The sequence below is a fragment of the Sebastes fasciatus genome, chromosome 2, assembly GCF_043250625.1.
Source record: "Sebastes fasciatus isolate fSebFas1 chromosome 2, fSebFas1.pri, whole genome shotgun sequence".
NCBI lineage: Eukaryota > Metazoa > Chordata > Actinopteri > Perciformes > Sebastidae > Sebastes > Sebastes fasciatus.
Window position 1 is genome coordinate 35,238,267 of NC_133796.1, and position 27,983 is coordinate 35,266,249.

At 41.4% G+C, this 27,983-nt stretch overlaps 1 protein-coding gene and 1 long non-coding RNA gene across 18 annotated transcripts in view; one reads left to right on the plus strand and one right to left on the minus strand.

Moving 5' to 3' along the window:
* Window positions 1-27,983, plus strand: part of neo1a (neogenin 1a) — a 292,258-nt gene that overhangs the window by 205,488 nt on the left and 58,787 nt on the right. For all 17 annotated transcript variants that reach the window (XM_074621883.1, XM_074621798.1, XM_074621857.1 and 14 more), the window contains 3 exons: window positions 4,086-4,222; window positions 19,410-19,564; window positions 19,756-19,876. In XM_074621883.1, coding sequence (XP_074477984.1) covers window positions 4,086-4,222; window positions 19,410-19,564; window positions 19,756-19,876 — 413 coding nt within the window. The remainder of the gene's footprint in view (window positions 1-4,085; window positions 4,223-19,409; window positions 19,565-19,755; window positions 19,877-27,983) is intronic.
* On the minus strand, window positions 4,102-27,899 carry LOC141759797 (uncharacterized). The gene is made up of 3 exons (XR_012592199.1): window positions 27,762-27,899; window positions 5,265-5,325; window positions 4,102-4,251 (listed from the first exon to the last, which is right to left on the minus strand). It is a non-coding gene; the product is annotated as an uncharacterized LOC141759797 (long non-coding RNA).

Consider the following 27,983-nt stretch of genomic DNA (forward strand, 5'->3'; position numbering starts at 1 on the left):
GTTATTTACTTCCTGTTTACACTGGCACGTGCATTCCCAGTGTACGTTAATGGTGATGTGATATTCGTTTTCAGGCGTGTTAGTATGGACGGAGATTATTTCTGAAATGGTGCTAAAGCGCTCGTGGGCACAGAGATTGTTTCCATTTAAAAGTGGCGTTTTAAAATGTTAATATTTTAGTGTGGACGTAGTCTGAGAGATGATTTTTAGGTGTTATGATAAAAAAGTCAAGATCTAGACATTATTTTGATTGGTAAACTCTATTTGACTGCATGTTTGAATATACCAACATTACATGTTCTGTATGCACACCTCAATGGTATTAAAAAAAAAGTCGTAGCTCCTGGAAGTGGAGTTAGTAAAAACATCGACACAAAACCTGACAGAGAGAGCAAGGCCAATTAGCATCAATGTACCTCATCTGCCTGACACATTTCCCTTGTAATCTTCACGTTGGGTGCACTGTACGTGTGTACGCATGTGTGCATTTGCTGTTTTGTAACAAGATAAAGTGACAGTGGCAATGGTGAGCTAATTTAACAGCTCTTTGAAGGTGAATACAGATAATGCGGTTTTAATTAGAGCCTCACTTACCAGCATGTCTCACCAAGGACCTGCAGCTAATGCACAATATATACTTCATATCCCTACAGCAGGCGCCTCGTCTTCATTTAAATGACCACAAGTGCTCCTTCACAATAGCACAAGGTGTCTTCAGCCCATTTACTTCGTCTCCCTCCCTCCTGGTCTATAAACAGTAACCCATTCTTTGTTCCACAGAGCACTTTAGCCGCTGCAGTTAGATTGACTCGCTCTGAACAGAATGAGAAATTGCCTGGTGGTTTGATATGTGCTGTGTGTTCCTCTTTCAAGTACAACAGAAAGCCGTCAATGCCCTTTATGGTGCATGCGGCACTAAAGGCCAAGAGTCTGAATAGTTGTCCTGGTGAGGCGAACTGCAGGAATGCCTGGCACAACGGACTCTGGGACGTCTTTCAGAGGAATTTCTCATTCAGCAGGGATTTGACATGCAGAGCCTTTAATGTGCACAGGGAAGTAGTCAATGCACAGAAAGGCATTTGGCATTTCCAGTGGTTCTGTGTTATGTTCTGCAGGCTCAGGACCGAAAGAAAAGGCAGCTGCTGACTTACAGTATGTTACCTCTTTTTTCCTCACCTTGAAGACCCAGGGCATTCTCTGTCAGACTTCCTGCTGAGTGCACTTTCCTGAGTGCGTTTTCTTTATTGCACAGTCGACTGCTGTCAGAATCGGCCCAGTTTGCTGTTTGTTCGTTTAGACTGACGTAGTGATCTGAGTTCAACGCGGCACTTTTGACCTGATGCTGGCCTCGCTGAAAGAACAGGTCTCAACTCTGCTCAGGTTTCTTACAATAATTGATGATTTCTATTGAATTGATACAGTATTCTCTAACTTGACTGCAGTAGAAATTGGTGAAAACTTCCAAGACATCTCAACCAAATACTCTTTAATTCTCAATCTAGATATTTCAACCTTATTGTAGAATGCAAGTTGTTGAAACATGTGTGAACAATGACAACCAGGCATTAAAGAGGACCTGTTGTGCTAATTTTCAGTTTCATGTCCGTCTGAAATGCTCTGTTTGAGCTCCTGTCTCCCCCCCCCCCCTACCGAAAAGCCCAGTCTGCTCTGATTGGTCAGCTGGCCCACTCTGTTGTGATTGGTCAACAGAACTAAACTCTTCGGACTCCGCTCCAGCTCTGCTCTAACTAGCTTTGTTTGAGGGCGTGCCAAACTATCCGCTGGGCAGGTGTTATGCAAATGTGTCACTTGGTGACATCACTACGTTACGGAAGAGAAGGCAGGACTTGAATCAAGGCGTTTCAGGCATTCAGGAGCAGTGTTTCTGTGGGGGAGAGTAACTCCCTTTGGCCTGGACTTTGGGCTTTATAACATTGCAGACCTTTTACATGCACAAATAACTATATAACACACTAAAGGAAAGGGGAAAAGCACAAAAGCATAATAGGTCCTCTTTAACCTTTCATAGCAGCCTGGTATAGAAGGGTCAAATGTGGGTCAAACGGCATGTTCATTTAATCTGTGTCAAACACAGGCTTTTGTGTGAGAGTGGTGTTATGTACGTTACTGCTGCCCGCTACCATCAGTGAGGAAAATGTACAAAAACCCACAAATTGAAAGCGATTTGTAATTGCATTCAAATCTTCAACACGCACCATTTTGCAGTCCGAGTTTCTAATTTTTCAGTCACTAAAGTTTTACTCGTATTAGACGGTAAGTCTCGCTCACCTGAAAGTGAAGTGTTCGCTTACGGTTATACTTTTATGTGACTGAGGTTCATGCTGAAGTTAATAGTCTATTTTATCCCTACAGTACAAGTGGAACAGTGATGTCATTTTGGTGACAGCAGGTCGAGTGCCACTCGAATGCTCCACTCCAGCACAGACACACAGGCAGATGGTCTCAAAGGCCACTGCTGCCAAAACTCAGAACTAGTCAGGAGGAGAGAAACAGGAGCTCGTGTGGAAGCCCGAGCTAGTCAGCAGTTTGTTTAAAACTAAATCAACCTGCTGCATAGAGTTGTTTTCCTCAGTGCCCTCTTAAACCTCTGCATGTATCCTCACTCTGCGCAAAACCCATTATGCACTGATCTTGCTCTCCTCAGTTGCATCTTACTTGCTGTGACCCTCTTTGAATTTTTTATCTTGCTCAGCTGGCCCGCTGCTCCTACTTTTCTCTTTGTGAATGCAGAGTTCTCTCTGTGAGCTATTGATTTGTGTTTTCTCTCCTCAGCCTCCTCCTACTCCCATGCTCCAGTGGTTGTTGATTCAAGCCAGAGCTTGGCCACAGACTGCTTCCCCCTGGGCCTATTGGGAAAAATCAAAGTTGGGTCTGTTTAAAATGGAGGAAGGTCACTGGTTCAAAAAGAGGCAATACAAATAGATATGTGGCTGTATTTCTGGATTAGGCGTAAATAGTTTAAAATAATAAATATTTCAGATTGCTCAGTCTGAAATGCCCGATGGAAATCATGAGTTCAGTATCAGTTTTCAGTGAGCTAGTCCTATCTCGTGCCACTGTGTGTTGCAGGATGTAAATATATATATTTTTATACTTGAAAAGATGCATTTTCATAATGATCTAACTGAGGGACAATCACAGAGGGAATAGTACTTCAAGAGAAGGAAAATATGCAAAATGTTTAGAGGTTGTGAACCAGGGCTGTCACGATATCAGATTTTCACCACACGATTATCGTGACCAAAAGAATTCACGGTAGCGATATTAAAGCTCTATAGAGAACTTGATCAGTCAAGTTCATCTTTAACTGTTTATTGTCAGTCCATAGCCAATAGTGCGACACCCCTATTGTGAACCTTCAATAATTGTATGATAAATTTGGTCTGGATACTTTATCACATCTGTTAATACTGAATGAAAAGAAGCAGTCGTTCTTGAAGTGAGAATCACTTCTCCTTGGCGTTAGATCGCTGTATTGTTGTTCAGTAGGTGCATGTCACCCCAGTTAATTACCAGCTGTTGAAGGAAAACGAAAACATTTGTTAAGGCGATGTAACAACTGCAATACTGACACTGTACAAACTACAGTACAAGTCCCAGCTGTAGCTTCAGCATGACTCGGTTCATGTATTAGTTTGTGTTACGAGATTTCTCAAGCTGTCCATAAATCGTGGTTGTTAAAATGAATTGCAAATTGCCTTTTTCAGGGCCTTTAGAATCTTTTATTCATTCAGAGAGTTGGTAAACGGAGACAGATGTGAAGTCAACCTCAGGCCAGGAGGTGAGCATGGAGCTCCAGAGAGGCTGCAACCTTTTACCACTCAGTGATCTGAATGAGCGAGAAGGGAATATGCTTCATGGAAATGGCTTGTAATGACTTTTTACAAGTCTGGTTAAAAAAAAAAAGATGTTGAGGCTTGAGGTCTCCTGCATGTGATGCTGAGAGTGTTTAACATGTGCCAAAGACCCAAAGGTCATTAATACTATTTATAAAAAGGAATCAAGAGGAAAGACTTGTTCTCAGACACATCTAACTAATTGTCTTGGTCTCTTTCTGTCTCCAGCGAGGGTCGGGTGGAGATGCTGGGAGGAGGCAGTATCCAGATCTCCAATCTCACAGAGGAGGACGCCGGCATCTACACCTGCATGGCGGACAATGGCAACGCAACCATTGAGGCCCAGGCTCAACTCATCATACAAGGTAACTTCAACCTTCACATTGTCTGCTTTCTGTTGTGGGACCAGAGGCACAAAATCAGAACACTGCCAGAAGCACAGATCAAGAAGTATTCTTTTGCGATTTGAGGACCTTGAGGAACACCATAGAAAAAGCCATGCTGTGAGATTTCTGCAAGAATTGCGTTTTTCGGTGATTGGATGGCGAGCACTTCTGTTCTGGAAACTGCTCAGAAACCCCCTTATCGTCAACCGACCTAGGAAAGCCATCCATCCTCTGAATGCTCTAGGTCTGTAGTTTGTGACTGTAAAGTTTCATGAGGCTGTGATTATCCTAGAGGTCACACTTAAATGGCTACTATGGGGACTAACATCATCACACATGAATACAATTGGGATCCACAAGAGTCTCAGCTTTACAGTGATACCTAATTTATGTAATTCCAAGACTGTTTAGGGACCCCAGTATGCAGAAATATACAAACACACCGTTTTAGAATAGGCATGTTTTTTGCCCAAAACTGCATGTGATTATCATAAAGGGCATGTCTGTAAAGGGGAGTCTCGTGGGTACCCATAGAACCCATTTTCATTCACATATCTTGAGGTCGGAGGTCAAGGAACCCCTTTGAAAATCACACTGACAGTTTTTCCTCTGCAAAATTTAGCCTAAATTCAAAGTGTTATTTTATTACCATACAGACTAGAATTAAGGCAGAGATTAGTGACAAGCAATGGCAAGTGAGGATGCATTAGTAAGTAGTGCAGCGGTGGAGAGCTGAAAACAGTCTAATTTCCACTGATTATGTTTGGTGGAATGAGCTTATTAAATGCCCTGAGGATGTATATCCCTGACCTGAAACAAAGCCACTGACAATTTAGTTAGAAATGAAATGAACAAGGTGTGTTTTCTTGCATGTAAACTACGTAGAGGAGCACAAGCAGGTACCTCAGCCGTGTTGAGATGTGCTGCGCACTATGAAAAATTATATGTTTTTTTAGATATAGAGGCGGTGTTGACAGTGAGTGATGTATTCTGCATTAGTAGGCATATGGAGTGTTTGTACCTGTTTATATCTGCCGTTTCACATAACTCCACTTCAACAAAGATTTGAGATGCTCGTATTGCTGGCAGGAGAAAGACAAGTACTAGAATTAGAAGAGACTGAAAGAGTCGCTGGCAGTTTTTTTTAGGTTCCAGACGACATAGTGAGAAGACACACACATATAGGCACAATAGAAGCACCATCTTTTCCTAAGTGTGTGTGCAAATATATTTGCTCAGACTAATCACACTTAGTATTAAATAATAAGTAAATAGTTACACGACATAATCAGCATTCATATTTGAGCTGCGTTTGTGTTTGTTCCCTGTTATATTACAGAAACAGTGCACACATTTCTGTTTATATACTGTAAGATTGTTCTTAACAACAAATTACCGTCAGTTTATGGGCTTCAGGTAGAAACGATGTTTGTTATGCATCTAATTTTAGTTCAATTCTGTACAGAAACTAGACTGCTGACGATGTAGTATTTACTGTATCACTCAACATTCAGTGTTGATGAGCAAATTAAAACTCTCCACATCTTCGTTTTAAGACATATTTTTTACGAGCATTAATTATCACACTTTCACAAGCAGCAGCTGCTATTTCCCAAGTGAACGCTGACTAATCTTCACTTTCAATGTCCTGCTAAGAAAGTAAGAACCTACTTTGTGGAAGACTGGTCTATGATATATACATAAATATGCTCAGTATCATGTTCCGTGGTGCAAAATACAAAAGATAATGCATTTAAAATCAAAACCCAACCAGAATGTATGATGTAACCAGTGATACTTTTACTAATATTCTGCATTGTAAAAGTCATTACGAATGACCAGCACTTGAAACCATCACAATCCTGAGCATTTCTAAAACTGGTCTTTGAAAATATATTAATACCCAAAGCAGAAAAACAACACACTGATATTACTACCTATTTATTTCGGACACTATATCCACCTGTGTTTAATGTGGTGACAATAATTGAATAGTTTAAATTGAGCAACGATAAAACAACAAATCAAACACACTATGAGTGACGGCCGCAACAACCAAAAATGTTGCTGAAAAGGAAAATGACGTCACTAATTATTTGTCCTCATTTGAGATGTGCTTGCCTCGACCAAAGCTGTGAATTAACAAATGCAAATGTAGCAATTGAGCAGGTCACTTTACAGCGTCAACTATGTCTCACCACAGTATGGTTGTAACTCAAGGCAGGGTTTCTCAAACTTTTTGGGGCAAGGGATAACATTTTCCAAGGACCGCATCTTAATCGTAACACCAAGAATATGCTCACTACCATCTGCACTCTTAGATGTCAATGGAACTATTTATATTCTAAAACTTTTCAACCTAAATACTTCAGACCGTTTCATAGTGATAAACCGAAACACATTTAATCATGTTAGGATAAGATAATCCTTTATCAGTCCCACAGCGGATAAATTTGCAATGTTATTGAATGTTAATACCACTTACATACCTTTTAAACACAGGGTGATCTTGTATTCAAATTGCATTTGAACTGAACTTGACAACATTTAAAGCCTACATTTCAAGTAACTGATCTTAAAAGCTTTCAGAAAATGAACAGTAGCAAGACTGGCATCATCCTAATAAATCCAGATATTAAAACATAACAGTTTAAAGCTTTTTACTTTCAGTCAGTGCTTCAACCTCAAAATAACAAACTTATTGGCTCAAAGCTGACGTGGGTGGGAATAATGGACACAATGTGCTCGTTTTATTGGCGCAAATGGTCCCCATTTGTAGATGTGTTTAATGATGCAGCACAATTTCACACAGTGCCCCGGACCCCTCTTTGAGAATCACCGACTTAAAGAAACCCATGCAATAAATAAAGCAAACTTTATGTTGTTGGTACTGTAGTTCATAAAAATAACATCTCCCTCCTCTAAAAGTGCAAAATAATGTACAGCTATATGAAATTATTTTGATCAGATATCCACTAGATATTCCAACTAATAAACTATAAAAGTAAATAAATACAACAAGCACATGAATGTTAACATCTGTGCATTAGAGCATGCATGCTGCTCACATAAATCCATTCTGACAAATATGAGACACACCCACAATAATTGCATTGTATAATTACTGTTGTCAGACTCTGTGTTGGTGAGAAACATATGCATGAACGCAGACGCGTCATGTGTGCTTTTCCCAGGTGAAGCAAGTCAACAGGATTTGGTGGGAAATAACTTCAGAATGGGGGAAACACCCCGAGGCTCATTGCATTTCACACGCAGCCACATCATGCTATGACTTCATCTCTTTCTTCCCCAAATCCCTTCATCTCTTCATCACCACTCCTCCACCACCCTTTCATCACCCCCCTCGCTCACAGTAGACAGTCGTAGACAGTAATGGAAAATCGGATCAGGTCGCAGGAGGGCGTCTGACTTCACTCGTTTTCAGTCTGTCCACCGAATCCCCGCTGGAATCCCTCGTGTCCCTGACCCCGACCCCTGCCAGCCTCCACCTCCGATGTGACAACACTGTAGACTATTGATTGATCAGCACTCTTGGAATATTGTTGAAAGACATCAGTCATTGTAATACGATAAAACCGTCTGATTAAATCCAGGCTCATGGGCCTAATTGCGTTTGCTTCATTCAGATTCATGAAGAAACCAGATTGTGGCATTGATTTGCTCCCTTGACAACCGAAGTGACACTTGAAAGGTCAATTGATTCCCTCAAGAAGTAGTTACACTCGTAAAAGACCCTCGTACAAATCATTGCGGTATGAATCTATACCAACACCAAAACAATCTTTCATACGATTGACTGCTTCTAAAAACACCGTAGGGCCTCTTTTGCAGCAGTAACAAGGAGAAATTGTGTGTTTACGGTTAGTGGCTTTTCATAAACACTGGACAGTTTGTGCTGAGGAAAAGATGCAGAGAGTCAGCCGAGGATTTGATATGGTAAAGCATTGTTAGGTTTCGCCTGGAGATAGCTCGGGGGTTTGTGATGCAGCTGGTGCTCATCTGTGGAGGGAGAGATGCGTGGGGTCTGCAGCAGGTGTGTGCGCACACAGCCATGCATACATAATGATGCCACACAAGGTCAATTATGCACTTAGTCTATACACCTGTATGCATTCACTACATGTGCAGGTTTCACTACTATTCAAACATTGAACCTGCATTGGTGGCTCTTCAGTTAACGTCTCATTGGTTGTTCAAAAATGTGTCAGGTGCTCTTGGAAAAGGAAGTCCAGGCAATCCAAAATGTAAGATAGTAACAACGAGGAAACAAATATTAAAAAGCCTTTATTGTAGTGGCTAAATCATTAAAAAAGCCTACATGTTTCAACCGTCAGGACTAATAGTAGGTGCCTGGATTGCCTTCCTGTTTATAATTTATACTATTTGTTAGAACAGTGTAATGTTATTGAACAGTGCCCTAAGAAATATGACTACAAATTTACAGTAGTAAAATAATCTGATAAATACATGTTTTTATAGTCTAATTGCAGCGTATGAGAGGGAAACCGTTTCCCAAAAATGAAACCAAAGCTTTGTTTTTGTGAGCTACGAGCACGCACGAAGGCGTTTATGCTCAATGTGTTGTTTGTTGTAGTATTCTCCAAAACGCTAGAGGGTGTACAAATAAAATATTCTGTAAAGAAGCAAGAAGTCGAGTGTTACCGGCAAAACGCCATAAACCAAACTCCTTAATGCCGACGAGGAATTGAAGTTAATTGTAAACTCATTTATCATATTCATGGACGTACTTAATCGCCTTTATACAATCCCTGTAAAGAGAGGAGTCAAGTATTTAATGTATTATATTGAAACAACATTTGAAAGGTTTAATATCCTTTAAACAATTTGATTCGGCTGACAAACTAGAGCTCTCCTGCTTTTAAGGCATTTAATTAACGAATTGGCTCTCTTTCTAATTCATTATTTTACTTCTTCATTTTTTGCTTTTATGTTATTATGGCAGTCAGGTCTGAAAAGCCTCCATATGTAAGCTGGGCACCTAGTTACCAAAAAATGTAGAAGGGTGACAACTTGAGGACCCTTCGCGCTTTACACCCAATACGTGATGATGTCATTTTTGGCTCTCGCACCCTCGGGCCGGGGACGCTACGACGAGCATATACCTAGCTTTACACTTCACCCTCAGCAGTGAACCCTACTGATCAGAACCTTGTACCACTTACTATGGCAGAGATTCTTTAAGCCCTGAGAAGGTCGGGACAGAAAAGTGACGCTATGGGTCGCTTTCAAACAAACAAGATTTTACCGGGGGCAGAGCTTGGTAGCAAACAAAAGCAGATTTATGGCTTAACTGACCATTCTCCGTGATATCAAGTCAAATGTTCGGCTGCAAAGCTGATATGGACAAAACAACGGAACAAACATGAATACCTCTTTGCAATATGAAATGATGTAAACAAACAGCTTCAGAAGAGATAATGTCAGTGGCTGTCAAATAAGCAATAGGTATCCCAGAGCAGCGTGTCCCATATCTGTTTATTGAATATAATCAAAGCGCCAGTGAGATAAAGAGGATTAGAGCCGTAGACACAAACACAGTCTGGCATTGCAGTGAAGCTAAACTTTTTCTTCTACTACAGTAGAACTCCAGGTAGTTTTGAAGAAAGTCAGACTCTAAACAAAAGTGTTTACCGTAAAGTTTAAAGTCTGGCCCACACTAAAGGATTTTTCAAATCTTAACAAATTTTGAAGATGTGAGAGAGCCCACACACAACGACATGTTATGTTCAATTTAACAGTTTTGCTCCTTTAGTGTGTGTTGAGTAGCGATTTGGCCAAAACATCACACCACACACTAACAGATTCATTCATGAACAACAAGAGTTCCGACTCTCAAAACTGTAAATCTTGTGAAAATATCTGACTTTGGTGTCAACAAGTTGCCCCTCCATTTCTGAGGTGTATCTTATACTACTTTATGCTTCTCGTTTGCATTTACCACGGCCGCCATGACTCGCCATGACGGCTGCTGTTGTCCTTCTTCAGTCAGCTTGGTTCTCAGTTGTCTATCATTCTTTCCCACATGACAGCATTATTGGCTTCTTGAGGTTCCTCACACACAACAGGATATCCCATCGTAAATATTGAACATGTTTAATATTTACGATTTGAAATTGGTGCAGCTAAGATGGACTTCCAAGCTAATTGGGGGATGTTAAAAAAACATACCTCACACCACAGGAATATCTGGAAAGATAATCTTTAGAACCATCAAAAAATCAGAGCTTTGCTGACCATTGTCGGGTGGGGGGAATTGGGCCCAAAATTGTCTTGATTCTCGTGTAGTGTGTACCCGGGCATAACTCATCCCTCCTTTTACATCACATCTAGGATCGTGTGATCACTGTACAGTATGTTAGTGTGTGTTCTGTTCAGTATGACTTTGCTGCGACGCCTCGCCCTCTATTAGAGCTGGCAAGAGAATAAATGAGGCCAGAGGAGGCAGCAGCTTTTGATTATGGTCTTGCGTGACAGGGGCACCACCCAGACCTGCACTCTGTATGTGTGTGTTTGCAGGACAGAAATAGGTTCTCCACAAACATGTATGTTCCCAGTTTTATAGGGCTCCGAGTCAGTGGCCCTCATCTATCACGGCCTCATGCTATCATGTCATCAACTTAATTGTTCTTTCCATGTGCAGCGCTGACATGCAGGAAATCCCTGCCCCCTGTAAAAGTTTCATGTCCCTCCTATGGGCTGAGGATTTATAACCACAGACGGGAGGCGTGTTGTTGCCTTGTTATAGAGATGGCCCAAAATAGACAAACATGAAAAACGCTACATATGCTAAATTTCAGCTCGCAGTTCCACCGTCTTCTTTACACTTTTGATTTTATGTCACATCTACGTGCTTTATGCAGCTCACATTGTTCCACCGGGAAAAAAGAAACACGTGACTGTAACTTAACAAAAGTCAAAGCATGTGTATTAACATATCAGTTGAAAATGCTGTTAGAGGGATTTTTTTCTGAACTGTGCTCAAAGCATTTTTTTTCCTAGCTTGTGACGGGAATAGTTGTTTTAAATGGCGCGTGGAAGAATTAGAGATCTGATAAGATCTGGTGGATATTTTGGTCTGTTTTGAGTTTGGCATGTCATCCTCAGTGTCACAGAGCAGTCACATCCTGGCCAAAATAAAAATAAACTTTCCATCTGGCTATTAAAAGAACACTATTCTGATAAGGAGCGACACCCCTCAGGCACACACACCTTTTCCCTTTCCTCATAGGGGGTGTTATCTCAACCGGTGGGGTGAGAGGTGTGTGGAGGTGTCTGATTCCCGTCTACGCCCTCTCTTTTGTTGGCATTCATCTGCTATTTATTTCAGATAGAGCCACATCTGTGTGACACCAGGAACATGCAGATACTGTGTGTGTTTCTGTGTTTTTACATTGAATCTAAGGCCGTGGTTACACTTGTCTTTTCAATGCGACTTTTGTGATCAGATGTGCCAGATCGGAACTCAGCTGTGTCCACACTTGACACTTCGATGCGCCCTGCTGTTGGGAACCCGGTCCAGCTCGGCCCAACTCATCAGGTGTTTGAGTGGGCAGCAGCTTCTGACAGACATTACTCAGCCTGTTCAACTGTAAAATGGATTCATTGAGTCATTCATCGCCACATTGCTAGATTGATGTCACTCTTCAGAAAAGTATGATTCTGGTAATGTGTTTTATGACTTCCTGTTAGGTTGAAACACTTTCGTGGGTTTTAAAGACGCCAATTATTACAGGGATTGTTGATAATCTTTAGGGAACTGATACATCCATTTGTAGCCCTTTAAGTAAAAATACATTTACGTATTTTTCATTACAATAACTAAAGTATCTAAATCAAACTGTTGCTGTATCAGTATTCAAGAAGCACTGCTGAAGTTAACCCACCAAAAATGTTTCGCTTATTTAAGACTTAAGATCTTTTGGCCTGACATTAATACAACATGAGCATGTTGTTATTTTTAGAAATAAAGGAGCTTTAAAGGTACTGTGTGTAACATCTGGTGGCATCTAGTGGTGTGGTTGTACTCTTTCTCTCACTCCTCCCTTTACAAGACTGCGGTAACGTGAGCCGCAGATTGCAAAACCATGAAAACGCTGTTCGCATCGCTCAGAGGTCATCCTTACCATAATAACACTACTTTAGGAGCAACGGCGGCTGGCGGTATCACGGTTTAGCACTCTGCAGCTAACGTTACTGCAGTTTCACAAGCATGTGAAACTGCAGGTAACGTAAAAACGCAAAAGGCTCTCTCTAGAGCCAGTGTTTGGTTCGTCTGTTCTGGGCTACTGTAGAAACATTACGGAGCAACATGGTGTACTCCATGAAGAGGACCCGCTCCCTATGTAGATATGAAGGGCTCATTCTAAGCTAACGAAAACACAACGATTCTTAGTTTCAGATGATTATACACTAATGAAAACATAGTTATTAATATTATATTTCATTTCTGCTAATAGATCCACCGAAATGTTCCACACTGTTTCTTTAATAAATATTATTATATGAAACATGTCATCCAGTGATTGATGCACCAGATTGCCAGATACTTATAACAACTGACACATTTCATGTAGAATATGCGGTATGCAATACAAGCAAATGGTCATATCAGTTGTTTTTTGTTTGCCATGTTTTCAATACACTTCAAACATGAGGTTGAGTCGTAACAATCTGTTTTAGAGCTCTAGTCTGCTGAGAATTGATCTGAAATAAAGGCAGCGCGCGGAGGAAGTGCCATGACCAAACCATCAAGCGAGCTTTGTTTCAGCATTTCACGGACAATCTCAGGCCTCTGCTTTCACTCAATTCTAGTAATTCTCAAACCATCAGAGTGAGTCGACAAAAGCATCCAAGAATTGAACTCCCTCTCTGTGACTCTGCCTCTAACAGGACATTATGCTCTCCTCAATAACTAGGAAAGCAAACACCAAGCATCTTTCTTGCCTTACTGCTGAAGCTGTTTGTTTTGGCCAGGATTAAGAGTAAAGCTGTTATCTTTGGAAGTGCAGGATGGGTAATTAGTGTAGTCCGAGTTCCACTTGCCCTCAGAGTAAACCCTGACTGCCCAAGAGCTATTGTTTGACTGTATGAAGCTAACTGGACTCCAGCCGAGCTAACAAAGTAGGAAATTGTCTTTCATATTTGGATCCTTCAGCGTCAACAGTCCTACATTAGGTTTTAATAGATGACTGCTGTAGGCAAAATGTTGGAGAATTTATGTTCATCCCAGCAAGCCAAAAGAACACTAACTGCAACAGCTGCTTTCTTCGGCCTTTTGACTTTGATATTTCACCATTTTTATCAGAACCAATAGATGGAGCCTGGACTTTTTCCCCCTCAGTATGTCTCTATTCAGTGTATTCCTGCTACCAGTGAAGGCCTAAGTAGAGTAATCTGCCCAGAATCCCTTCAGGAATCCTATGAGGTTTTGTTTTAACAAGCTCACAGTGAGACACACATATGACCTTTTGGTGGCCCTCTTTTAGTAGTTCACTGTGTAAGTCAGCATTAAAGCTTCTTTTACTAAGCTACAGGCTAGAGACCTAATACCAGCCCCGAAGAACTGGCATCAGAGTTCTTTCTCCTCCCTCCTTTATATTTGTATTTATGGTTTTTTTCTCTCTCTTTTGCGTATCTGCAGTTCCTTTGTTGTTTTTCTGTCTCTGTTGGATTTCTCTTTCATTAGAGAACAGTATTTATGTTCCTATACAAGTCAGCCTGTTTGGACACACTCCCGCTTTTAGAGTTGAGCATCTGTGTGTCTGTGAACCGTATAGTGGAGGAAACATGGACTTATGTATGTGACGTCATTCAAAATGTTCATGAAGGGACATATTTTTAGTCCCTGGATTTGGATTTATCACTCATCACCATCTTTGTCAGTTACTGGATCCAGAAAATCCAAATTTGCGTAAGGGCTGCAGCCGAGGTAGAGTTGATGAGAAATATGTGAGCAACCAAAGCATTGCAGAGTGTGATAGGCTAAGACACCTGTCAGTCAAGCAAACAGGCACCAATTTACCTGCGTTAAGGCATCATGTGGATTTTCATTATATACAAACCAGTGGGCAAACTCCGGCTCTGAAAAGTGAAGCCAATGCTGAAGTGCCTTTAACTGTCATTGTTTCTAATAGCTAGCAGGGGGCGACTCCTCTGGTTGAAAGAAGTCTGATTGTATAGAAGTCTATGAGAAAATGAGCCTACTTTACTTGATTTATTACCTCAGTAAACATTGTAAACATGAGTTTATGGTCTCAATCAATAGTTTCAAGTCTTCTTCAATACAGCATGATGTTCATTTAGTAAATTATGGTCCCATTTAGAGTCAAATAGACCATAAAGCAGGGGATGCTTTAGGGCGGGGCTACCACGTGATTGACAGGTCGCTACCACGACTTTGTCCGTCCGGTCTGGGAGTTGTCTGTGTTTTCTTCTTACAACTTCAACCCTTTCATAGTGTGTTTTCAGTTCATGAAAGTTAATTACAACCTTTTTGGTCACCTAAAAATGGAGCTTGTAGCTCCACACTCTCATGTCACTTCTGGTTGCAAAAACCAAGATGGCGACGGACAAAATGCCAAACTGGAGGCTTCAAAATCGTAGTCCACAAACCAATGGGTGACGTCACGGTGATTACGTCCACTTCTTATATACAGTCTATGATACAAACACAATTTTATTTACAGTTATCACTTTGGTTTTATAGTCTTTCAACAAAACGTACTGTATACATCATTACAGTCTTACTTCATGCAATTTAAAGTAAAATTATTTCTAAAGACTTTTTTGTTGAAAGCTGAATTCCTTTTGTTACAGTACATAGTTTCCACTGTTGCCGCCCTCTGTGGTCGGCATGTTTATCTTGTCAACCCCCGTGCTCATGGCATCCATGTGCATCGTAGTGCTTTTGCTTTTACACCGAAGAATGCAGGAGCCTGCTGAACAAAACATTGCTTTACTAGTGGTCAAAAACACCACAGGTATGTACAATGTTCCGATTATGAATCACTTGTTTTTGAGAAAGAAGTGTTGGATGTTTTTCACAGTAACTTCAGTCCTGTGTGAGTTGACCAACAGCTGGCGTCGGTCGCACTTCTCCACATCCTGTTGTAAATGTGACTAACTTCACATTTGCATATGCATGTTTCACGCTGTAAACAGCCAATTAAGGAAGGTCATCAGACATGTTTTATTGAGAGTAACACACGCACAGAGACACCTCTCCACACATGTCACCCTCTGTTGAGTCCTGAAAGCTTCCTCCACCTCCACCACCACCACCCAAGCAATACTGGTATATTTAGGCATTCCTACTCATTGCTCAGTCCAATGGGTTCCAAATGTCTGAACTCGTTTTAGAGGAAAATGGTGCATGTCTGCTCATATGGAGAGAAAGAGGGAGGGGGGGTGGCTGAAGATGGAGAGATAAACAGGGAGTTATAGGAAGATTAAGAGTCAGGGGGAAAAAATGAGAGACTGAGTGGTGAAACGTCGAGAGAGAGAGAGAGAGAGAGAGAGAGAGAGAGAGAGAGAGAGAGATAAAGAGAGCCGCAGGGTACCAGTCACCATCAAAACCTGTCACCAGCAAACCTCACTAAGGGGTCTGCACTCACACACACACACACACACACATGCACATAAAGAAACCCATACGAATACGTGCACAGATTGAGACAGGGTGGACGTACAGAAACATATGTTTGCATACATAAGCAGGCACTTACACACACTCACTTGTATTACAAACAGCAAAACATTAGAAAATCCACCCATGCACATATTGCCGGCAGGGAAGGAAGCAAACACAATTATGTACAGCACATATAGCGCCAGTAATAATGGGACGAAACAAGTATCCAGACACGTTTAAAATTATTCATATTCTCACACACACACACACACACACACACACACACACACACACACACACACACACACACACACACACACACACACACACACACACACACACACACACACACACACTGACTCACTGGTGTCTTAACGCCACGTCCCTGACACACCAGAGTAAACCAAGGATTCTACCTGCCTCTGCTGCACAGCTACTACAGGCAAATATCCAGGGGACACCACACTGTGAAACACATTATTCACAGTTCACACATCCCGCTGCAGGGAACACCGATACACACACACACCTAGATACACACGCACACACACAGATACACAGAGCAGGGTGATGGCTGTCTTGACAATCACACAGTGATCCAGTCCACAAGCATCACCATCCTCATTTCCATCCTTGTCTCAGTCGTCAATATTCGCCACAGAAAAGTCTAGACGCTCATTAAGCAGGGCGAAGGAAGGTTTCAATATTCTGTGGCACTATTCAGTTGTTTCCTGTTTGACTTGTTCTGCCACATTGTGTGGTTGGAAAATTGGCATTTGGAAGTCGCAGAAAAAAGCAAGATACTGTGCAGCGGGCTTTTGTTAGAAACACGGCATGGTTTTATTTTATTTTGTATTTAGCATCAAACCTGAAGAAAAACTCCTACACTGTTAGATATGTTTTATTTGTGAAGTTTAGAGAATTGAATTGAATAATGTAAGTCTTTAGTTGGAGATTTATTTCCCAGAATTTTTTTACAATCTGAGTGACAGGCATGAATTTGTAGCTGTCATTAAAACAGCATTGAGCCTATGGGGATATAAATATAACTATCAAGTAGGGGTGGAGGAAAAAATTGATGCGGCATAGTATCGCGATATTTTGAATGGCAAGTAGGCCCGCCTGCGGTCCTGCTGCTATCCTGTCTTTCAGAGGTTGTAGCGGGCTCAGTCTTAAAGCTAGAGTGAAGACACTGGAATCATATGAAACTAGAAAGCTTAAGGAATTGATTGGTACCAGCCAATGTCATGTTAGCTCGGAAGAATGCAAAATAATGCTGCAAAATTATGCTACATTTTGTCGAGGAAAAACTGGCATGGCCATTTTCAAAGGGGTCCCTTGACCTCTGACCTCAAGATATGTGAATGAAAACTGAGATGAACAGAGTGAAAACTGTATCGTATTAGATAAAACATACAGTATGTTGTCAAACTGCATTATTTTCAGTTGAAAAAAGGTTATAAACCACAATAAATCTTATCTTATCTCTTATCTAATACTCAGCATATCGCAAAATGTTTAAAATCGCAATAAGGTCGTATCGCGACCAAAGTATGGTGATAATATCGTATCGTGGGGCCTCGGGTGATGCCCACGCCTACTAGGAAGGCCACTTGATGAGAACAGTGGGTCATGTGTGTATCATTTGTACCCCAAGTTAAAGAACAAATCTCTATTTTGACCGCACAGTAGCCATCACAACAACAAAAATATACACTTTTTAAAATGTGGGCCGCAAAATGTTGAAATCGTTTAGTTTTATTTGTTTTAGTTTCACTCTATTTTACTAAAGTTAATTTATGAAGTAGTATTCAGTTAGGTTTTTGTGTGTTTTGATAGTTTACATGATCACAACTGCTATTGCTACCAAAACTTTGAGTGAAGCAACAGTCTGTTTGAGCTGTTGACATGATCGCTTACACTGATAATTCCCCATAACTATTCTGTTTACATGACTATCCAGAGTGAGATGTGGAAATGACTTCTATGAAACGTAATAATAATAATTATAATCCTGCAATTTTGTGGCTATTCACAACTTTATTTCTACATTTTGTAATTAAGACTGCATGTTAAAGATTAAAAACACGTCTTTTTCCAGGCTAGTTGGGGAAAAAAGTGAGGACACACACAGGTCTTGCCCCTGGCTTTGTAAGTTGAGGATAGAGGGAAAGCGTTTTGTAGGAATGGCAGGCATTGTGCTATCTCTTTGTGTGCTACTTCTCTCGAGTTGCGCCTCTCCTCCCACTTTTGCTCGGTCTGCTCTGTGTTGGGCATGAAAATACCAAACAGATGGGCAAAGTGCATTTTAAGGTCAGGAAAATACAAACAAGTCACAGCGCCCACTGTGTCCTGTAGCTGCACTGCTTCTTGGTATATTGTTGGTCGAGAACTGTGTAGCTATGCTGTACAGGGAATTGTTTCTTTATACCTATAATATGGAAGTATTAATTTCCCAACAGAATGAACGCTAATCTGATAATGAACAATTTCATGTTAAAGTAAATTAGTCACAGCTTACATCAAGCATATGAGGGGGACTTGACCTCACAACCTGCTACTCTGCGGAATAAAGCCAGGAAAGGACCCTATCCACTCGCTGCTACTAATATTCAATCAGCCCGATGCAAATACCCACAAAACAGATGCTAATAACCGGCTATCACAGAGCTCAGGAGGCTGGTGGCGAAGCTCGACACACTAACAATACAGTCATTTAAACTGTGGTCAGCGAGGTTACTGCTTATCGGAGAACGCACAGAGGCAGCAAAGGCATTTGTGCACGGAAACACACACGCACACACACACACACAGTCTGTCTTACTCTGTCTCTCCTCACATACACATGCAGTCCAATTATAGAGAGAGGACGAGGCCTGCGCCCTGCGCTCCCAGTGACCTTGTTCCAGGACAGATTGATGAGGCGCTGTATCACCCCAGCAGATCAAATAACTCCTTTCTGGCCCTCATTAAAGGCATTAAGGGAGATCTGCAAGTGCTCAGCTTAGCTTGTGTAGCATGCTAACACGCTGTACTGGTACCAAAGTAGCTGTTGTTTTTGAATAAATAAGAACAGAGGTTATGGAACCTTTTTTTTTTTTTATCAAATTTTCCAAGTGCTGCCATCTGCCAAAAGGGTCGCAGTTGTGTGAGAAGGGTACAGAAAATAATTGGATAAGTTGTTGTTAGATGATACTGTTTGTTGTTCTTCCTACCCTCCATTTACTGGCAATTTGGCAGTGGAAGGGGAGGCATGGCACCACTTGGTCTTGTTCATTTCCTGGCACTCCAGGCACATCAAAGTCTTGCCTGGTTAGTTTTGACAAATTGTTTACTGAATTTCATAAGGAAAAAATTACTTCTACAACTTTTCTTCAGTCATCTCTTATTTGCTCCTTTGCTTTTAATTGTTTAGTTCCACCGAACTTTCACAGCAAATGTAATGTTTTATGTTTTAATCTTCCCTGACTCCTCTTTCTCATCTTGATTCCACAGTTCCTCCCGTGTTTATCAAGCGGCCAGACAACATTTATGCCTATGAGTCCATGGACATCGTCTTTGAGTGCGAGGTTTCAGGCTCCCCAGCTCCCACTGTCAAATGGGTCAAGAACGGAGATGCTGTCATCCCCAGTGACTACTTCAAAATAATTGTAAGTTAATTTGGCACTAAAGTTGCACCTCGCTCCCTTTTCTGCACTGAAGATGCTGTACTATCAGCAGGATTTTTGCAGGATTTTGCATCATCACAGTGTCATAATAAAGAGTTTGAGATTGGTTGAAAATGCTGCTTGTAACATTATGAAATGCTTGTCTTTGTTTTTTCTGTCTTCCCGTTCTGCAGAAGGAGCACAACTTGCAGGTTCTGGGTCTGGTCAAGTCAGACGAGGGTTTCTATCAGTGCCTTGCGGAAAACGATGCAGGCAACATCCAGTCAAGCGCCCAGCTCATCATCTTAGATCACGGTACGCCACTCACCTGCACCACCCACTACTATGAAAATCACGTTAAAGGAATACTTCACCCACAAAATGACCATTTGCATATCATTTACTGGCCCTGTGTTACCTTGATTTCTTGAAGAAAATTGTTTTTCTTGCTTCTTTCTACCTCCCAAACACATGCATCTTCGCTAAAACCTTACTGTTTAAAACACTTCGTACTTGTCCAGACCTGCGAGTAGCGTGCCTTTTTGTTTTTTTAATAGTACAATAGTACGAGACCTGGATTATACTCATGAGTTGTGTGAGAATTTGGAAACGGATGTTTTGATACAGTTTGCTATTGTTAAACACAGCCCCCATTCAATTCAATTCATCAAGACTTTTCTTTGTTTTTTTATTCTTCGTTCGCCGTGGAGGCATGCAAGAAAAACAAAGTTTTCTACAATAATTCAAGGTAACACAGGGCGAGTAATTGATATACCAATGATCATTTTGTGGGTGAAGTATTCCTTTAACAAGATCAAATTGATTCCTACTTGAGAAGATGACAGAAACACAAAATTGATTAAATGCTTCAATTAAATAATTAAGAAATGAATCATGTCTGAACAGTTTTGCTCAGACAGCCAAGCATCTGTTCACAGCGATTTAACCATCAACAACAGTCTTAACACAGTGATCCTTGTGATTATTTCTTAGCTTTTAACAGCCACACCTCCTGTGAAACACAGCTATGGGAGCTGGAAGCTTGTTGAATGCTAACAAAGTAATCATTGTTTTGCCTAAATATCAATACAGAAGTAGATACCCGTAGCTCAGAAAGTTCCAAAAATATTGGAGCTAGCTTGGTGATGAGGTGGGTCTTCTGCTCTTTATACTGTTGGCCTCGTTTCTAAACACCTCGATGGATTCTAGCGGCTGTGCACATCTGTGAAGGTGTGAGAGTGTGTAGTGAACAGTGAAATGAAACCACTGGGACCTTGTTAGACCAGAGGTGACTCAGAGGGAGCAGAATCATATCTGGGGCAAACAACGCTTGGTTCGCTCACAGTCCATTCCACATCTAGTGTTGCAGAAATGTTGTGAGGAAAGCTGCTTCACACAATGCCTGCGCTTTAGACACGTAAAGGCCCGAGCTGTACCTAAACATCAACTTATGTGCTGGCGAAGGGAGAGCGCATGGATAGCTGCAGCACCGTCTCTCTTGTTGTACATTTCCCTTCAAAGCCATAGGAGAGGGTTAAATCCCAGAGTGGAGCTGCTGAGTGCAGAGTACAACAAAAGCAGACACCAAGGACAGTAAGTGCCCGAAAATATGTGGAAAATGATTTTAACAGCCTAGTTCTTGCGGTAATTTTGTTTCATTACCTCTGATCATTGGAGAAAAATGTAATACAATTTAAATTTGAGATCATTTGCGCAGTCATAATGATCATAGTCTAACCCACGGGGCTGGTAAAAGCCTCTTCACAAAACAAGAAAACAACAAGAAATTTAAGATGATGACCGAGACACAATTTCACTGAAAAGCATAATCTAAATGAAACAAGGTGGGAAATGGAGGGACAATAAAACGGCAAGGCAAAACAATATTAATACAGCACAAATCATTGGGTTTTTATGTGTATATTTTTACATTATAATCACTTTACTGTTGACTCAGACTCTCCCATTTTGTTGAGGAAGACGAAATTTAATCAAGCGTGAACTCCCCCTCACCCGAAGCAGGTGGCTAATGGATTAGCATAGCGGTGTCCAACCGGTGGCCCCCCAGCTGTGTCACCCCCTCTGATTGGAGGACAGTAAGTCAGAAATAATGATGACCTGCAGCTCTTTGTGTATTTGTGTTTGACACCATTGATAAGGCTTTTGCCACTTTACATGGCCCCGAGTCTTTTTTCTTTTTTTGTTTTGAGTTGAAGATAAATGGGAGGAATTACCGCGACAGCTGGCCTTGTGCACGGGGTCTGCCCTGAGCGGGGCTTTGAAGAAATTAATCTCTGTTTAATCCATAAATATCACAGTAGAATCTTTTCTTTTTTAAGTGTGTTCCTCCGTCTCTGTCACAGTAATCCAAACACACTCGCCACCAGAAAGTTTCCTGTTTATTCATCAGTTTATTATCCAGTCATCAGATGATAGATCTACAGAATAACCCAAGTCGCAGTGATGCTGTTTATTCTTCCTGTAAATTATTGACGTTTTGTGCTTGTACAGACACATCCACTGCAGCGCTCTTCACAAATGCTCGCTTCACTGTGTCAAAGTAATTTCCTCTCTCGGAGGTGCAGCGTCGAGGTGCAGTGGTGAATCAATGAGAACATGTTTGAAATCGTCTTGTTTTCTACAGCTATTAGTGTTTCATAGGTACGGCTCTGTGATGCGAGATTGAAATGAATCTCTTAAAGCTCTGGCAGTGTTGGTATCTCTCTCCTCATATACAGTATACTCTCTATAAATATAAGGCTACAGAAACAGCCGCTTAGCTTAGCTTAGCACAAAGACTGGAATCAAGGGGAAACAGCTAGCCGGCTCTGTCTAACGATAACAAAATCTGCCTACCAGCACCTCTAAATTCACATCAGTGGGTCTACCTCCGGGTCTGAAAGGTGAAGCCAATGCTTATGCTAAGCTAAGCTAATTGACGGTTGGCTGTGGCTTGACAGACAGAGTCTCTCCTCTGTTGTTTCCTTCTCTCTTTCCTCCCGGACACAAACAGTTCTACAGCCATCTGCCACCTTTCTCTCCACTTCCTCTCACTTTCTCTCTCCTTGTTGTTCACAGCCACCTGCTCTCTGATAATCCAACTCGCCGGGCTTTGTGTTAATTGCGCTGGCTTGAATATTCCCCCTATATGGCTACCCTCTCACAGCTGGACATCTTTGTCCACTTCCTAACCCACTCCTGCTCTTTGCTGCCCCTGTGTGTTTCGCCTCAGTCAGGTATCCCGCTCTCACACCTGCCAGGCTTGAATCATCCTGAAACGGGGCCAGAAAGCACCCCGTCTGTCTGTCGGCTGCCTTGCAGTCGGGGGAGATAAGCCAGGGACTTGCCACGGGGATAAAGTTGTCTTCACCCAACAGGGAAATCAATGGGGGGTGAACTGCATCTAAACACCCAGCGGCTGCAAGTTGGCTAATATTCATTAGTGGTCCTAATCTTTGCATCTTGACACTGCCAGCTGCAGTTAAATGTGGCTCCGCTGATGATTCCCATGTGGATGTTTGGAATGGAAAAAGGTCAGCTGTCAGCTGTTAGCATATGTACAGTATCTTGACTGTTATTTATAGTGATACGTGCTTTGAATCAATAGTCTCGGCTTTGAACTCCAGTACAGTAGATGAAAATGGGTTCGTACAACGTCTTCAGAAGAGAAAAGAAAGCTGTTCCTTCAAGGTTTATCTGATTGCATTTTGCTTCAGCATTCTTAAAACCTTAAAAAAACAGATATTTTGGGGGAGTGGAGGTCAAAAATAGGACCGCAGATTGCAGTCTCGAGCAATTTTCATGGACATTCCACAGCCATGTGCAATATGGGTCAACTAGTTGCAAACAGATGTGGGTAAATAGGTGCACAAATGCCAAAAGTGGACCTAATTATGCCGTGTGCTGCAGGCCAAGTTAGTGCCTCTTAATGTCCCTTGTAAAACTGCCACATTCAGACGTCGTCTTTTTGGAAGTGCTGGAAGTTTGTGTTGGTGTAAGTTTGTTGTTGTTTCTGTTGTAAGTCATTATAGTCTGCCACAGCGAAGGAAAGTGATAATTCAATTTGGTATGACTTTTCACACTGAAAAATGATAAATAATTTCTCTATGATGAGAGTTCTTTTAGCCAAAGAGATACACTAGGGGGCTCCTCATCTTTCCAGCGAATGGCTATACATTTACTAGCTGCGATTAGGGCTAGTCTGATAAAGCGAATATTGCCCCTCAGATTGACTGGTAAAACTGAGTGGTCCCCCAGTAGTGTCAGTCTCGGGTTGGTTGGGATTTCCACCCGCACAATCTTTTTAATGATGTCTAGGATAAATCTCCAGTATTGCTCCAGGCATCTGCATGTCCAGAACATATGTAAAAGAGTCCATGTTTGAGTCTTACATCTAGGGCAATATTCTGAATAGCTACTATTTATCTTATGGAGACGTTGAGGAGTCAAATAAACCCTGTGAATAAGGTTAAACTGTGAGTTTATTTTGAAAAAGTATTATTGAAAACAATGCACGCGTTAGCCAAATCAATATATTTACGACACAAGGCGATGGTGTTCATGGAAACACTACCACTTTTGTCCACAGGGGCCGCCACAATCAACACAAAATGAAAGTGCCTTGTAGTTGCTTTAAGTTCATTACATTAAATGCAGCCCAGATACACAGTAGTTGGAATCAATAAAAACTGTTTCAATCAGGAAATGTTCTCACTAACAAGTTTGATTCAACAAATGCGTACTGTATATGAGGCTTAATCAGATTTTCATCTGATTGGCCTGTGCTTTCCACACTGAACTATAAATACAACCACTAATGGGCATCATGATGATTCCCTGCTGGCAGTTTCATTGCTGTCAACATGCGGTCGTTATTGTCAAAATGATCATGAGGGAGGTGAGTCAGCTGCAGAGGATATGCTATTTAAGGGATTATCGTCACGTGTCATCTATAGACAGAGTGCAGCAACAATTTGCGGCCTTTTCCAGGCACATGATTATGTGAAGCATTTATGCATGATACTGTAGTAGGCGGTAAATTACAGCTTGGAGAGGAAACGGGTCACGTTTTTCAACTTTGAAGTTGTGCACGCCTAGACAAAGCACTCCTTTATATGATTGTCATCTTTCCTCACACAGTACAAAGAGTTAGACTGTGTTTGAAGTTTGATAAGGTGGAAAACTGTATGCCCAATTTTTGCAGTGTGGTTGCTTTTAGTTTTTAGGATAGCTGGTGTTGTTGCCTTCCAGAAGTGATGAGCTGCATTTACATTTTAGACACAGACATTCAGAAAAGAAAAAAGCCACTGCATGTTTTTCAGCATTATGTATTCTCATTTTAGCAAACACAAACCCAAGGCCACATAAGAGCCGGGGAACTCTTACTAGATGCCCACTTGTCAAAAACAGCAAATTTAACATTCAAGCACCAACAGTAGAAGGCTTAATATGAAAAATGCCGACAGATCTGCATTTAACATTGGCAAACAAAAGAGATGTGGATGCACTCACTTTTCTGTTTGCCCTTAAGTGCATGTTTTTGAGCTTTTTTTGTTTGCATAAATTCAAGAGATGCACTTTCCATTTGCATCTGAATACTTACTTTTGCTCTTTCCATATGCCGTTCTGGCTCTTAATATGGAAATACTCCTCTGTCTGAGCTTGTCTGTCCCTCCATCTCTCCTCTCTTCTCCTCTCCGTTCCCACAGCTCACATGAATAATGTTTTGACATTTTGCCTCCTAGTGCCCAAGCCAAGTACTTCACTAGAGAGCCTGAAAGCTTGTTTGGATGTAAAAGCTCTGAGCTGCCGTGCCGCTTTAGCCACGACTGTTGCAAGTCAATTGCATTGAGACGAATGAAAGGGAGGCATTTCACTCGGTACTTTGCCAACTTCGGGTAAAAGACAACACAATTAAAATAAACATCAGTCGATGCTTGATACTGTTCTTCTTTATCCTGTAGGATAGTATTCCTCGCTATTATTCAGGTCGTTTTTTGGCGAAAGAAAGATGTCACACTATTTCTGATGCAAATTAGGGCTTTCAATCCATTAGACTATTTAATTAATCGCACATTTTTTATCTGTTCCAAATGTACCTTAAAGGGAGATTTGTCAAGTATTTAAGACTCTTATCAACATGGGAGTGGACAAATATGCTGCTTTATGCAAATGTATGTACATATTTGTTATTAGAAATCAATTAACAACAAAAAAATGACAAATATTGTCCAGAAACCCTCACAAGTACTACACTTAGTAAAAAAAATATGCTCAAATCATAACATGGCAAACTGCAGCCCAACAGGCAACAACAGCTGTCAGTGTGTCAGTGTGCTGACTTGACTATGACTTGCCCCAAACTGCATGTGATTATCATAAAGTGGGCATGTCTGTAAAGGGGAGACTCGTGGGTACCCATAGAACCCATTTTCATTCACATATCTTGAGGTCAGAGGTCAAGGGACCCCTTTGAAATGGCCATGCCAGTTTTTCCTCGCCAAAACTTTGGCGTAAACTTAAGTTTGGAGCATTATTTAGCCTCCTTCGCAACAAGCTATATGACATGGTTGGTACCAATGGGCTCTATACGTTTTCTAGTTCCATATGATGCCAGTATCTTCACTCTAGCTTTAAAACTGAACCTAAAACTTGCAAGTTGCCTGAAAGTTAAAGAAATTAGTGGTGTTAAAATGAATTTACGTTTATTATTGCGTTAACTTTGACACCTCTAATGCAAATGCATTCATTCCAGCGTTTGTTGAATCCAAAGCTTAAACAGGCAAGCGGTCCTCCTCAATCCCTTCCTCTCTTTCATCTCTCTCTCCTTCCCTTTCTCTCTGCTTCCCTCTTTCTACCTCTATCAATTCTCCGCTCCGCTTCATCTTCCCCTTCATCCGGCCACGCTGCCATTAGTTCTCCCTCCCCCCTCCCCTCTTCGACCTGTGGCAGCAGACATAAGAGTCCTGTCCTCCCCTCCCATCAGAGGTACTAGACCCCCACTGAGAGATGGAGATGCCTCATCACTGCCTGAGTGCTCGCTGTGTCTCCTGGTTCTCCTCTCCCTCCATCACTCTGTGTATTTATGAGAGCAGGCACCAGGAGTGCTGGCATGATAAACGGACACGTGTGCTGTCCCCAAAGCTGCAGCCTGACAGATACTGGAAGGGTTATTTAGAGAGTCGCACATACCGTAACTTCATTAGTAAATCAATTAATTACAGCAGACTGGAGCACCAGACCTCCCTGTGAAATGACACGGAGACCAAGAGTCTCTTACAGTATTTACACATGACTGCTGAAAGTAGATACAAGCACTGAGTCCCGTTCGCTTTGATCTGGGCCACGACAGTTCACACCTAATAAAGATTACGCCTCTGAAAGGATCCAGAAGTTAAGAAAACCCACACAAGTTTTATTTAGATGTTACTAATTTACAACAGATGAGACCAAATGAAGAGGAAGTTTATCCTTGCCTGTGAAGACAAACTAATTAGAGGCAACGTGGAGCCTTCTGTACTGTTAGTTTACTGTAAAACTTCAATTAAACGCTGAGCCCCTTTTACTTCCCGGGCATGGCTACATGTTTTGACAAATAAATGCAGGTCTCATTCACCCTTCGCTAAGCCCCTCCCCCCTTGGATACTGTTGCTAGGCTTTTCAAGCTTTCGCACCCAGCAGGTCAATTTGGTGTTTTCCAAATATATCAGTGAGAAATATTACAAAGGAAATAATGTCAGATTTTTTGAATAATTGTTCTGAAATATCAGAGAGAAGTAGACAGAAAGGACTACAATATGTAGGCTATTTGAGAGCTAAATTACATTATCAATATAGGCTTATTTGTCGACGGAGTATTTTAAATGAAGAGATCATTAAAATCAAGGGAAAAGCTCACCAGTGGTCCCGATGCGAGCTCGGGCACCCCACGTCTTGACAACTCATGTAAAGGACAAACATGTAGCCTACAGGAACAACAATGTTCCTACACAGTAGGGTCAATATATTGTTATTTTAAGCTAAGTTAACGTTTAGTTGTGACTCCATATAGATTTCATTATCTAATATAAAACAAAATGATCACGCTTTCCATTTGTTTAAAGCACGCCAGGATATTGCTCACATCTGTGGGCTTCATCCATACACTGGATCTCACAAATTATATTAAACTGTCTTTGTTTGCTAACATGCTATGCTTTACCTTGGAGCAAACAAAGGAGTTATTGTTGTTCTTTCATGGGTTCAGCTGTGAGTGAGGTCTTCCACACTGTTTAGTCCATATCAGACATCGCTCCTCGCGTTTTTGGCTTCGGAAAAGCGAAAAAGTACGACACTCCCCTCTAAAAACCCGTCTAAACTTAACATTTACGCAGGTTACATACGCACCGCTGAAAGCTTGATAGGCCTCCTGTGCCTAGTTACG